Source organism: Dermacentor variabilis, chromosome 9, assembly GCF_050947875.1.
Source record: "Dermacentor variabilis isolate Ectoservices chromosome 9, ASM5094787v1, whole genome shotgun sequence".
Taxonomy (NCBI): domain Eukaryota; kingdom Metazoa; phylum Arthropoda; class Arachnida; order Ixodida; family Ixodidae; genus Dermacentor; species Dermacentor variabilis.
The window spans coordinates 62,386,842-62,402,008 of NC_134576.1; the positions used below are offsets into that span (position 1 = coordinate 62,386,842).

Here is a 15,167-nt window from a genome sequence, read left to right on the forward strand (position 1 = left end):
CTGCACAGGCTAACGCAAATCGGCGGCGCTCTTCCGTCACAGGAAAAGTGCTACCTGCAATGACCTGCGCCCGCTACAGGCCCCACTTTTTTAATTCGATTGGCATACTTTGTCTATCTTGGTGGTGCTGGCTGGAAATCCTCGTTATGCCTTCGCACATATATATACAATCTCTATTTCGGGCACTTTTAACGTTATTGGCACTGTTTGCCCACATCAAGCATTTTGAGCTTACCTGCGACAGGCCCCATCCATCCATCCTCTTAGGCCAACCCAGTCGCTCAAGGTGTCTGTACGAGCTTGGGTCACTCGGTATGTCCTCGTGGTCATGATGCTGTCGGAGTTAAACAGGTTTCTCCATTAAGGTGCACCTTTCGATGCCCGGGTGTTGCTCTGAGACTTTAGGCAGCATTATATTATACTTCGCTAAATGATTTTTCTTGTGTGCCGCACTTATTTATTTATTGTCATATTGTCAAGGCCCGGGGGCATTACAGAGAGGAGTGGTGATTATTACAAACAAATTCGTTAACAATATTCTTGAAGTTTGTGGTGTCAGAAATGGCAGTGATGGAGGCAGGGAGGCGGTTCCAGTCATTCGTCGTTCTTGTTAAAAAGGAATCAAAATAAATGGTGCGACAAGTTGGAACTTAAACCTTAAAACGATGATCCGTGCGTGACGATATGTATGATGGCGGGGAGATTAGTTCATCCTTAAGTGTTTCGTTAGAGTAATAAATCTTGTGAAAAAGGCATAGGCGAAAGTATTTACGACGTAACTCTAGGTTAGGCAAGTCAAGGGTTAGTTTCATTGATGAGACACTTGCTTGACGAGAATAATTCGAAAGAATAAAACGAGCAGCTCGGTTTTGAATGGATTCGATGGTGTTTTTTAGCTTTAGAGTAAGAAGGGTCGAAAATAGAGCATGCATATACAAGTTTAGGCCTCACTAAGGATTTGTACAGAAATAACTTCACAGCTGCAGATGCCGATGAAAAACTACGCCGTAAAAACCCAAGCATGCGATTAGCGTTACCGTAAATGTAATTTATATGAATGTTCCATGTAAGATTGTGTGTAATGTAGATACCAAGATATTTGTATGATGATACATTTTCTACAGGTATGTTGTTAATATTGTACGTAGGAAGGGTGGTATTTCTTACAACACGGTACACACGCATCGCCTTACATTTATTAGAATTGAGCTTCATTTGGGATCTAGCACACCATGATGTTACTATGCCAATGTCTGATTGAAGAGTATCGCAGCCGCCAGAGTTAGAAATGACACGATAGAGAACAGAGTCATCGGCGAATAACTTAATTGATGAATTAATTTGGTCTGGGAGGTCATTATTATAAATTAAAAATAATAATGGTCCTAGAACCGAGCCTTGCGGTACACCGGAGGTTACTCGACCAGTGGAAGAGAAGTATTCGTTAGCATAAACAAATTGCGAACGGTTAGACAAAAAACACTTGATCCAAGCAAGCACGTTAGGATCAATGTTGAGGTTACTTAATTTAGTTAAAAGTAATTCGCGTGAAACAGTTTTGAATGCTTTGGCGCAGTCTAAAAAAATGCAGTCAATAATAACGTTAGCATCCATCGCCTGGAATAAATCATTAGTGAATGACAAAAGCTGTGTTTCGCAGGAATAGTGTTTTCTAAATCCGTGTTGGTAGGGGGTGAAAAATAAGTTTGACTCGAGAAATGAAACCAGGTGTGAGTAAATTATGTGCTCCATTAATTTTCAGGGAACGCTGGTTAGGGATATAGGTCTGTAATTAAGTGGGGAGTACCGACTGCCAGACTTATGTACGGGAATCCCCATCCCTGCCTTCCAATCATTCGGAAGGATGGTGGTTTGAAGTGACTGAGCAAAGATTTCGCTCAGAATTTAGATGAATAAGTAATAGTTCCCTTAAGAAATTTCGTGTTGATACCATCTACTCCACTGCATGCAGAAACTTTTGAGGTCTGTATCAACTTTACAATGCCATCAAGGTCAATGGTAATAGGAAGCATTGGAAAATAATGCTCATCAGAAAAAACAGCGCTTGCGCACAGCACAGGATCCGAAAATACAGAGATGAACGCCTCATTCAATACTTCACAACAGACACTGCGATCGACAGGTTCGTTGTTAAGATCACACAGTTCAATGGCACTAGATTTTTTACCGTTGACCACACTCCAAAATTTCTGTGGGTTGTCTTTCAATAAAGAGGGCAACGTGTGCTCATAAAATGTTGTTTTGGACTCTGCTACAGCATTCTTGTAGTCGCTCAGTGCTATTGTGTAAGCATTCCAACGCGCATGATTCCCAGTTAATTTTGCTCGTCGGAAAAGCCTTTTCTTTTTGTTCAGTAAACGTTTAAGACGCGAGCTGAACCAGGGTGCGCGAGAATTGGAATAAATACGTTTTTGCGGGATGTACCGGTTAGTTAAGGAGTTGGCTTTTTCTTTGAATATTGACCAGTTTTCTTAACCGATCGAGTGTGGAAATTCGGAATGTAGTCAGTGATGAAAGTTTCTAGTTCGTTATTAATTGCGGCAAAATCAGCATTTCTGTAATCACGTATAACTTTCGACGAGGTAACAGATGGGATGGTTAACTGCAAATTTCACAGGATTATACAATGGTCGCTAATACCCGGTAGGTAAGTTAGAAGCGAAGCAAATTCCTGGGATGTAGTGAGGATTAAATCTAGCGTATTAGCCGAGTGTGCAGAAGATCGAGTAGGCTTCAGAACAAGCCGGTGCAGGTTAAAATCGAGGCAAAGGCTGATGAGTTCGGAATATTCATAACAGAACTCTTGGGTTGAAGGGGGATCAGTATGCCAATTAATGCCAGGAAAGTTAAAGTCCCCGAGGAGTATTAGTGGCGTGGAAGGGAACCATAAAATTAGAATATTTAAGGCATCGTGAAGGTCTGAACAAAATGTGTTAGGTGAGGAAGGGGGCCTGTAAACGACGCAAATGATAAAATTATTGCGTTTGAAGCCTACGCGCGTGCACACTAGCTCCAATGGTGACGCAAGCTCAATTGCAGCAGCGGTAACCGAATCACGAACACCGATAAGTACACCGCCACCACACCGCACATCACGGTCATGTCGATAGAAACGGTAAACACCCTCGCATTCCAAAATTTAACGGTCTTCAATTTCGCTAGAAAGCCATGTCTCTGTCCGGATAACAATGTCGGCACTGCACGTGTCGACGACAGAAGATAACGCATCCCGCTTGTTGCATACGCTGCGAATATTTGAATACGGAGAGAGAGAGAGTAAACTTTAATGACGACCAGCAGTTCAGTCGGCTGGGCCTAGGCCTCCCACGATGGGACGTCGAGGTCTTGCCTCTTCGCCGCTTCGTAGGCCTGCTGGGTCGCCCAGAGTTGGTCGTCGAGATGGGAGCTGCGCAGGGCGGCGTGCCATCTCGACGAGAGGGTCACGGGATTAAGGTCTTGGTATTGATCTTTGCACTCCAATAGCATGTGGGGGAGTGTTGCCGATTCAGTTTTACAGACCTTGCACGTCTGGCTCGGGTAGATGTCGGGGTATATAGTGTGATAGCGTGTGAGGGAGGGGTATGTATTCGTCTGTAACAGGCGAAGGGTTGTTGCCTGTGCCCTGTTTTACATGCGGTGAGGGGTGGGGAAGGTTCTTCTTGCGAGGTAAAACGACTTTACAAGGTCGTTGTATCTTGTAAGGCGGTCGCGTCCTGCGGGTGCACCTGCACCGTCTCCGGCACGGTTGACTAGTCCTCGTGCTACTGAGTGTGTAACCTCGTTGAGGTTGGTGAGGTGCGGATGGACAACGCCGGCGTGTGCTGGGATCCAGACGAGGGTGATTTGATTTTCAGGCGAATGCGGGGCTTGTCGTAAGATACGGAGTGATTGATGAGAAATACGACCTTTGATGTAGTTGTTGACAGCTGCGCGAGAATCACTCAGTATGGTGTGACAGGCTGGGTCAAGAGTGGCCAGGGCGATGGCCACTTCCTCGGCCGTCTCGGCATTTTTGGTAATGATGCTGGCAGCATGTCGGAGCAAGCCGCCTACTGTGGTAACCGCCGCAAAGCGCCGTCCATCTTGGTACTCAGCTGCGTCGACGAAGGTGACGCCCGCGGTGTTGGCGTAAGCTTTGATGAGGGAAGTAGCTCGTGCCTTCCTGAGTTGTTTGTTGTAGTCTGGGTGCATGTTTTTGGAATAGGGTCGGCGTGTATCCATTGCTGAATGTCGCGTGGTATTGGTTGTTTGTCTCCATGTTGACGGTGGTAGGTGATATTAAGCTTGTTTAGAATGCTGCGGCCCGTTTCCGTGAGAGTAAGCCGCTCTAGTTGAGATCGACGTTGGGCCTCGATTAACTCGTCCAGCGTGTTGTGGATACCTAATTGTAGTAGAAGTTCCGTGCTGGTGTGGTTGGGTAGTCCTAAGGCCTGCTTATAGGCTCCTCTAATGATGATGTCCAGTTTAGTCTTTTCAGCTTTGTACCAGTTGAGAAAGGGTGCAACATAAGTAATGTGACAGACGATAAAAGATTGGACAAGGCGGATGAGGCTTTCTTCCTTCATACCCCCTCGCCGGTTGGTCACTCGTTTCAGGAGTCTGGATGTATTGGCGGTCTGTCGAAGGATCTTTGAGATAGCCGTAGAGTTAGCTCCGTTGGCTTCTATGGTCATACCAAGAACGCGGATGCAAGGGACCACGGGTATAGGTCTGCCATCCCTCAGGTTGAGCTCTATTTCCTCGTATTGGCGTTTAGTCGCGGAGCCCCGCGGGGGGCGTCCACGGAGTGTGGGGCGGTATAGGAGAAGCTCCGACTTTTCATGGGAACAGCGGAGTCCCGTGCCTTCAAGATAATTTTCTACGACGTCAATGGCGTCTTGTAGGGCAGTTTCGATTTTGCCGTCACTGCCCTTTGCAGCCCAGATTGTAATGTCGTCGGCGTATATGGTGTGTTCAATGCCATCGAGTTTTTGTAGTTCTTGTGCTAATCCTAGCATAACCAGATTAAACAGTATTGGGGAAATGACAGAGCCTTGCGGTGTGCCCGTGTTGCCGAGGGAGAGTTCCTCCGATCGAATGTCTCCGACCGACAGGAAGGCCTTCCGATTGGATAGAAAGTCCCTTACATAGTTATAAGTGCGTTCTCCAAGGTTAAGCAAGGAGATGCGCTCGAGGATGGTGGAGTGCCTTATATTATCGAAGGCGCGCTCGAGGTCGAGGCCCAAGATCGCCTTCGTGTGACGGGATTTGCCATCTAGGATTTGATGCTGAAGTTGGAGCATAGCGTCTTGGGTGGAAAGATGCTATCTCAAGCCAATTATCGAGTGGGGGTAAGCACATGTGTCTTCGAGGTGAGTGTTTACACGGGTTAGGAGTGCGTGCTCCATGACCTTGCCTACACATAAAGTTAGTGATATGGGCCGGAGATTGGCGAGGCTAGATGGCTTACCGGGTTTGGGGATGAGAATTACTTTGGCTGTTTTCCATGTCGGGGGAATGGATCCCTGGCGCCAGCAGTTGTTGATGAATTCGGTGAGTTGTTGCACCGAGGGGTCATCTAGATTTCTTAGTGTTTTATTCGTAACACCATCTGGGCCTGGCGCCGAACGGCTGTTCAGCTTATGTAGGGCAGCATGAATCTCTGCCACGCTGAAATCTTCATCAAGGGCAGGGTTGGAGGTCCCTGTGTATGGGTCGTGAGGTTGAGTGGGCCCAGATGGGATGTACTTTTGACATAAGGTATTCTTAACGTGGTCCTGGCCATGCGTCTTGCTTTCTGTGAATAAAAGCTTGTTGAGGCGATCTTGTTGATATGAGCGGGTGGCGGTGCTATCAATCAAATGTTTGAGGATTTTCCACGAGCGGGGGTGGTGGAGTTGCCCGTCTAGAGAGTGACAGAGCTCTGTCCATTGCTGTTGACTTAGAACGCGGCAGTGAGCTTCAATTTCCTTGTTGAGAAGTGCGACCTTCCGTCTGAGTCTTCTATTGAGCCGTTGTCCCTTCCATCTAGAGAGGATGGATGATTTGGCCTCGATAAGATGGGCGAGTCTACTGTCCATGCACTCAGTCGGGGCGTCTGTTGTGATAATGCGGGTGGCCGATTTAGTATCAGACAGTAGATCGCATGACCATGATTTTATGTCGGTAATGGGAGTGTCCGTCGTTGCTGTTACACGGCGTTTACGGAACGCATCCCAGTCCGTCCAAGTAAAGTCCCTTGTTCTTCTCATAATGGCTGGTAGGTGTGGGAGAGTAATTTCGATGATACAGTGATCACTCCCGAGGTCATGTTGGGTGTTGCGCCAATGGGCGTTGTCTGCGTTTTTGGTGAAAGTGAGGTCTGGCGTCGTCTCTCGTTCAGTAGAAGTGCCGAGGCGAGTGGGGAAGGCTGGGTCAGTAATGAGTGTAAGCCCGATATCATGGGAGTCTTGCCATAAGTTACGACCTGCAGCAGAACTGTGTCTGTAACCCCATCCTGTGTGCGGGAGATTGAAGTCACCTCCGATGATAAGGGGGCTGCTATGTTTGTGAGTTGCTAGGGCCATCAGAAGGTGCATTTGGGACAGAATTTGTTGACCGAAGCTCGTTTGTGTAGATTTCGCAGACTCGATCAGTTACCGGACAGTAAACGTAAGTTTTTTTGTCGATTTGTAGATGGTTAAGCCGTAGCACATATTTCTGTCCGCTAGCCTTTCCGAATTCAATCAATTCTTTCTGTGACAACGGTGTGGCGCGGCAGAAGTCTTCGCTAACAGAAATGCCAGAACCTTTGAATTTTTTTCGCTCAGTGAAAACCTTTTGCTTAAGTTTTGAGGACGAGAATTTCATGATTATGGGCCGGTGTTTATTTACTGCATAGGAAACCAGCCTGTGGGCGCGGGAAATGGCTTCGTCTATTAAAGTTGTCTGTAGTAAACTTGTAAGGCAGTTTCAAATTTTAGTTTCAGATTCGGACCAGTTCTCAGCTGGGACGTCAGGAATCCCGTAGAATATAAGGTTGTCATGGCGAGAGCGGTCTTCCAGTTCGTCCAACCGAGAAGTTATTGCTGCAGTTTTGTCTCGCACAGCTTCATCGACTACTCTCGGTAGATCAACACCATTCTGATTTGCTTCATATGATTCCACCAGCGATTCAGCTGTTGCGAGCCGACTGGCTGAGCTGGAAACTTTTTCCTCAAGATTTTGCTGATTAGCTCGGACCTCTCATAGCATCCCAATTACCTTGGTATGGCATGAGTCACTTTTAGCCGACAAGGCGGCAATGGCGTCTAGAATCTCCTTTTGAGGACCAGGGTTCTGTTCCACATCCCCAGCTAACATAAGCAATTTAACAACATATATACACTCAAAAAATCACAAAGAATCACCAGTCGGCCTGAGAAGAGCAGCAGACAGATATTACTGGATCGCTTAGCGTGCAACGACGGGTGTTTACCAACCTGTACAACAAACAAGAACGGGTTTTGAAGCGCTTGCATGGCTGCTGCTCCGTCCAGCCCCCTCTTTATACTTCATACTGCTGACCCACTTCATACTACTCACCCGATAGCCCCCCCCCCCCTTCCCCCCTGTTTTGTAGGAAGGGTCGCAGGGCAATTCTTAAGCTCAAAATTGGTCTTCGTTTTTGTTTGCTGCTTTTAGTCACAGCGGTGGAGAGCATGTCTATTACATGCCGCACAGCCACATCCCTAGCTATTGCCTTGGAATCCTTGCTGGCTTCTGGTGCACCACAAAGGCGCCACGGCGACTGCCTAGGGTAAGCAACAGCGCTTTTATCTTGTCATTGTTTACGCTATTAGATTCATCATAACGCAGAGAAGTGCCCCTTATGGCAAATTTCAGAAAGTTTGACGTGCGAAACGTAAACTTGTGATGAAGCACTAAAATTTCATGCTTGTTATAAAATTCATGTGTGTTACAAATTAGTACGTGCCACACTGCTTTATTGCGATAACAATTATGCGGACGCTGTAGGATAATTTTTGCCTCTGTTGTGCGCTTGCGAATAAGTCGAAGTTCGAGGAGGATGGGCGGCCCGCGCTCCTTATATTGGTGGTCACGTGATGTGCTCAGGGTGCGCTTGCCCTCGTACTTGCTGTCGTGGTTACGTCGTCCAAGATTAAAGGTCAAGTGATCAAGCTCACACTGCCCCAAACCAGGCTAAATAGAATCAGGTGAAAAGCAGTTGACATCGAAGGAAGACAGCGTCTTATTTTCAAGACTCGCGTTTATTTCTTTACCGATACCTTACGTCATACAAAATATGTAAAAAAAAGTGTTTGGTCCCATAGCCAAAGGCTAGTAAGCGTCCAATGAAAAAAATATATATCACAGAATATGACATAGCCACTTTCAATGAATACCATGCAATTTTCCGGTAAGAACATGGTTTATGTGTAAACAACAGTTCGAATAACAATTGAAGAGCATACATAACTAAGTTTGAGGTTTGCACACAAACATTGCATACGACAAAAGCGATAAGCAATAGTATCCTAGAAACATCGAATATTTTCTCGTTTAACAAGAAGAATAAATACCTTTTAATCATGGCATCACACGATCAGTCTAAAGTGGCACGGTACGTAAATTGGTTATAAGGTAACAATTAGAACAGATATGCGACAAAAAAGTGGAATGCAGTAAAATCCATCATGAAATTAAAAGAAAATACTGTTGAAATTTGCCAGCAGCTACACCTGCTCATTTTAGTTCTAATTCTATTCTCTATTTTACCTCCTGTAAATTGGTCCTGCAGCTGCCCGTAAATACTATTTAGAGAGCTTAGGCCAAAGTTACTTCGCACAAGGTTTCTTGTGGGACGGGGGAGGTAGAAAAAATGCACGACTTAAATGGGCGTTCATGGTTCACCATGTTCCTGACAAAAACGGCTGTTTTCGTTTGGGCAAATAATGAAAAGGCAAGATTCGCAAAGCACAAACCATTTACTTGCATGGTTCATAGGGCTTACGAGGCGTTATAATTCTAAGTGCGCATTTTTGAAGTTATCGGATTGGTTCGAGATAGATACTGTACGTCCAGGGCCAGGCTGCGCGCATATACGTACGTATACACCATACAATATATGAAACGAGTATGTATGAGGGAAAAGTACAAGATACACAAAAATGTCACGGTCGAAATCCTCTCGTGCTTGTAGCAGTGCGCAACACCCGGATGCGAGCTTTGCGTAGATAGAGTTGATGTGGTAGCTGCAGTGTAAATGTTTGTCGAAAGCAACTACAAGGTATTTAAATGAGCTTGTGTGATCGAGCACGATGTCATTAATGACAAGTGTGACATTATCATAGCAGAGTTTTTTTCTGTGTGATTGAAATGTAATATATTTGGTCTTCTTGTCATTCACAGATAGACTGTTCCCTATAAACCAGCTAATGTTTTTCTCTGATTCATTGTTTTCTATACGTTGTAATTCTGAAACGTCAGCAGTAATCTCAATTGCGGTGTCGTCGGCGTACATCACAATTACGGACTTCTAACAAGACTTTTTGCCTAGCTAGTTGGTTCTTGACTTAAGAACAAAAGTTATGGCACTAAGCAAATGAGGACGAAGTAAGCTTCAGTATATGTTGTATATGTCGTTTGTGTCTCATATCATCCTCGTCTGCTTAGCGCCGTAACTTTTGTCCCAAATAAGCTAACTTCCATGGCAAGTCGTTCACGTTAAAGAGAAAAGAAGTGGTCGAAGTATGGGTCCTTGTGGTATTCCTGTGGTTGAAAATTGTACTGAGGACGCAATACTGTTGACTGCTGCTAATTGTTGGCGACCGTTAAGGTAACTCAGTAACTTTGGCCTCTTTCGCTCCGAGATTCATTTTAACGCTTTCTAGCGCCCCATGCAACATCGATGAGACGCTCGCACATATTATCTGTGTCTGCCCGCGATACAGTGCTCAGAGACAAGTGCTGTGCAGAGTACTGGACCAGTTGGACAATAGTCCACTATCAGAACAGAAAGCTTTAGGTCAGTACTCCCACAGAACATCCACGCTAAAGGCCTTACTTGCGTTATTAAGGTTCCTGCGGTCTGCGAGGCTTCACGATAGACAGTAAGAACGCCGTCCCCTACCACTCTGTAGGCTACGCGGTTTGGTCGTGCTCGTCTCTATTTCTTTCTATCTCCCCCTTCCGCTCTCCTTCTCTTTTTGTCTCCCTTCGCTCTTGCCCCCGTGCAGGGTAGCCAACCGGAACTGCCTCTGGTTAACCTCCCTGCCTTTCTATGCATCCTTTTTTTTTCTCTTTCTCTCTCTCTATCGACCTGCTGCGTGCACCAAAAGGCGCCTCAAATTGTCTAATTTGACGAGACGGAAAGGCTGTATAGCCTTTTGCTTTTGCTTCGATTTCTGTTAATGTACAGAAAGAAAGAAATCAATAAAACAAAAAAAGCAAAATGGCCCGATAACCAAATACCATAAGCCCCAAATCATTTCGAAGTCTCCAAATAAGACCTGGTCTTCGAAAAATACGGACGTGCGTTTCCCCCTTTTAGCCCCGCCGTGGCTGTCCGCGAAGCCGAGCGATTAGTTACGCGGTCCGCACGCCGCGTGACGGAGGTCATCTGGGGCAGATGCCTGGGTGAAACGTGAGCATTTCAGGGGCAAGCCAAGATGGCTGGTGGCTTCACGCGCACTGTCGTCCCGTGCGCCCAGCGGTGGAGGTCGAATCACCTTAGCTTTAGTGAAGCGGCACAGTTGAAATGGCGATGCTAGCGGAGGCACAAGGTGTTTCTTTTCGGGACAAGCGCGCGCGCTCCTCGCTGCTGAACATTGCTAGGCTAGGCTGGCCAGCAGCGACCTGGAGGGTCAGCTCTGGGTCGTCCGGATGGCCGCCGACGCCACTAGACTGCAAGGAACGGCCGCCTTCTGAGGGAGGGGGCGAAAGGGGCTGACTCCCACCCCTCTGGCCGCCTTTGACCCCATCAAGGAGTCAACAGAAGTTATTTCTCTCTCTCTCGCTGTCACGGCTCTTCATTACGCGAGCTTTGTGACAGTGAGTGCTCGCGGTCATCGAGGGAGGTCTGTTCAGGTCCGCGTGCGCACGTCTGAAATTATGCTTGCCTAATTAGTAAACGAATGTTTAATAGGATTCATACGGCCTATGAAACTACAAACCTTATAGTGTGGAAGTTATTCTTTTGCTAAAGTCATCAATGATTCGCCTTTTGGGCGATATGGTGACATTTTAGGTTGCGACCCTGAAATCATGATTAATGAGCTTGCATAGGCTCAGAAAAATGGGGCTGGTTCTATCGTAGCTCTGACATTATCGTACATTTAGCAAAGCATTAATGAAAGACACTTTTTTCTTAACCGTATTGATCCCTCACTTGAAAACTTGTAACTTACGCATGCTTCATCAAGTCTATTATTATGGTGTTTTAGACGCGTAGATAATCACTGCGCCCAGTATCATTCAATACGAACTAGCCATGATAGTAAAGCTCGGTGTGCGTATTGAGCGCACCTGCACGACACTGGAATCACCTTCTAACTTACGTTCTTTCAATCTCGGATCAACGTTTCTTCACGCAGTCGTGTTCGGGTTTTCCTAATTCAATTGATCGTATCACAGAATCGAGTCTGATTTGATATTTATGTTATTTTCTAGCTTTTCACCCGTCCTATGTTTTCATTCTTTCAGGGGCCCTACCACGCAAACTATTCCAATATGTTTTTATTCCAATCTCTTGACGTCAAATTTACGCAACCGCCGATGCAAGCATCGGGCGGTCACCAGCAGGCTTGTCTGAACGGACCAATCAAACGCTCTCCTCGTTCACAGGAGGTCACGTTTGTTTGCTTAAAACGAATAGCATTGCCTGCACTCAGCGGCTTGTCTTATTTAATTGGCTGACAAGAAACTTGGAGGACGCTCAAGTGGAGAGGGATATGATGGGGCCAAGCCACTGCACTGAAAATCGATAACCGGATGAAGAGGGTGGTGCCGGCGCCTGCGATTGGTCCACTTTGCCTACTTAGCTTCCGGTGGCTGTTAGAAAACCCCGGCGGCATGCAACGGAAGCTTAAGAATGACGCTAAAACGGATCTTCAGCAAAGAAGAGTTGGCAGAACGACGTCGTAAACGTGCCGAATTTGCTAGGAAACGTTACACGGCCACGCAAAAAGTTTTGGTATACGCCAATAAAGCCATGCTCTCCGGCAAGTGCGAGTAGCCAGCCAGTGCCTGAGCGATCGGCGGCAGCCATCTTTTATTCCTTTCGGAACGGCGCAGCCTGCGGCTATTCAGAAGAAAATTCAGTTTTGTTCGGCATATAAATGCATCTTTAAGGCGTACACGTCACTTTGACGCGGTGAGGTTTTGCGGTTTTGTGACGTCACGTGACAGGCAAGTGAAGAGAGCGCAACTCTAAAGCTTTTGACAAATATCCAAGGGCTAATGGCGAAAAGGTGTCGAGTCAGAAATACCTATTTTTCTTTTGTTCGGTCAAATCATGTACAATAAGGGTGCACACGTCATGCGAGAAGGGGAGCTATTGCGGTTTTCATGATGTTGCGTGACAGATAGGTGTAGTGGGGGTGGCCCCAAAAAATGTTTGACCAATCGCGGAGGCCTGAGTGCGGAATCGGAATAGAAAAGCTTGGAATAGTTTTACGTTATAGCGCCCCAGGTCTTTTCTTTCTTTCACAATTTGCTTTATTTTCGTAGTTATTCAAGAACGTCGAATGCACTTATCTATACAATAATCTTGCATTTGAGGTTATATTCGATGTATTTAAAATACGAAAGTAACTAAATGCCTGACAAAGGTACAATTTGTACAATTGTTTGTACAATTTAAATTGACACCCTCTCGAGATATCTCCCGTACGCTAGCGTGCCTCCACAGTTCGTTGTCTGTTCCTATAAGCCATTTCCCGAATAGTTGTCGAGCCAACATTTAAATATATTATTCTCTCGTGTTGTTCCTGCTTCAGTACAAACTGTTTTCTCCAGACAGATTGAAGTAGAAAATGCCTCGTTTGCTCAATTTCTATCCGACTACAGCAAAAAAGAAATAAAGACACTAAAAAGGTAAATGCTCCATGACGAAGCGTTAAATCAACGTCGTCCACGTTCACGTCAGCATGTTCTCGTGGAGGGAACGTCCGATGACTATAATATTCAAAATAGGTACAGGTGCTGTGTGGTTTTTTACATATTCACAACACACGAGTGAGGTGGTGCTCTCCTATTGCAACGATATTTACTGGACTAAAACCATGGGAGTTCCATAGGTCCCCAAAACAGAGCACTTATTAGGAAAATGTAAGGTGAAGCATCCGGGCTGTAGCTGTCTTGAATCCCCTCCAACTCTGACGCACACTTACCTATATCGATGCGCAGGGAGGCGCGGTACGACTGTCTAACGAAAGAGTTTTCTGAAGGCACCTAGCTCTCTCCTAGATTAGGGTAATAGGGAAAGCCATCCAAAAGAAGATCTTCGAGGTAGGCCGTCCTAGAATAGCTAACTGATACACATGTACTGGCTGCATGATCATTGTTGTTTCGAAACTTCTGGGAAACGAACTGCCTGTCCAAGGAGCCTGTTCAGCTAGTTTATGGTGAAGATTCTCAGAGCAGCCAGCCGCAACTTCACATGTAGTATACTGTCTCCAGAATTCCCAAATATCTGCCTGATGTTTGTGCATAAGCAGGTAATTTTGCCTTAGTCAACAATGTCTTCCCTCACAGCTTTTAGAAATGTAATCATTAGGCCGATGACTATAGTGCGCTTCTCAGATTGGAACGCAATTCCAACAAACGTATTCAGAAATGCGCCTTACTTTAGAGACCGTGCTTGACTTTGTTAAGCGGTCGGCTAGCACAAACGAGCCCAGAGAATCGCTATGAGCAACTTGTGCACGTTCACGCCTGGCGTTATATTCACCAAGTCAAGCATGAGCATCAGTTAGAGCGGATCTATGAATACGGGGATTAGAAACCTGCTACACGCGATAAATTAAAGTAATTTTTAGAGCTAGGCCTTCGCATATAGTAACACGGGAATGCTTCATGAGAATAGGTAACCACTGCATTAGCAATGGAATAAACTTGGGGCATTTTTTTCTTCTCGAAGGCGTTTCGGAACATGATTCGTAAGTTCGATCTCGAGCAGGAAGAAACAAATGCAAAATAGAAAAGACAATACCAGCACAACATGCGAAATAAAATGACTCCGATTTTGGTTCTGGGTAATATGTTCTTTGAAGCTGCTATTTCGATTGCCTCAAGAGCGTCAGAAATATCGCATGCATTCATCAGGTGATATCGGTACAGTTCATGGTAGCCATGCCTCTCGATAATTTATTCAATTTATACCTGCCTAAATCTTTTCTCAACTTAGTATGAATAACCATCGCTAACACAGACGTATAATGAAAGTGTTATATGTTACTGCCATAAATTAGAAAGCGAAATTTGCAGAAGATACGTCCACTTCGAAAGGTTTTTCTTATATGCATACACACTGAACCATGGTTGGTGTCTTGGTCACCATATTATAGGAATTGCGTTGTTTTTACCGTGTAGCACCGCGTGGCCCCTTATGAAATTTCTGACATTGGCCGAGAACACAGCACGAACGGCCAAGGCAAAGGGTTTCGTTGAGGAAAGCGTAGGCGCCTAAGCGCTTTAGTGCCTTCGTGAGCCTTCTGCCCAATTCTCTATCGACGATGCCAACAAAGACCCAGAATCAACTGATAGATGTTGATATAGATGCGCCGGACCGTTTAGTACAGTCTACACTACACTCTACAGTCTCCTAGAGTCATGCAACCCTCGTAACGATGCATTCCATTTTCGATACCGTCGCAGCACAAGGTGGCCTTTTTGTGGGTGACATCGCTCTGCGGTATCTGCGTCGCCCAATTCGGAAGTGTCCTGTGGACAGGACATAAACAACCTGCCAGGGTCATCACGGCTCTGTACGCCGCCACACACCGCGGGCTCTTCAGCGCCGGGATCGCGTGGATAATCTACGCCTGCCTCGCGGACAGAGCAGGTGAGCGCATTGGAGGTGGCTCAGAACGCCAGCGCTGAACTCGCTTGCCGAAGCACTCGTCGAGGACAATGCAAAAAAATGCCCCACGCCCCTAAAACTGTCTGCTTTCGCTACCGTTTCAGCA

General features: G+C 46.0%; 1 protein-coding gene across 5 annotated transcripts in view; it reads left to right on the forward strand.

The window, feature by feature from the left end:
- LOC142592735 (nose resistant to fluoxetine protein 6-like) overlaps window positions 1–15,167 on the forward strand; it is a 101,927-nt gene that overhangs the window by 68,926 nt on the left and 17,834 nt on the right. For all 5 annotated transcript variants that reach the window (XM_075704341.1, XM_075704342.1, XM_075704343.1 and 2 more), the window contains 2 exons: window positions 7,663–7,777; window positions 14,857–15,043. In XM_075704341.1, the coding sequence (XP_075560456.1) occupies window positions 7,663–7,777; window positions 14,857–15,043 (302 nt within the window). The remainder of the gene's footprint in view (window positions 1–7,662; window positions 7,778–14,856; window positions 15,044–15,167) is intronic.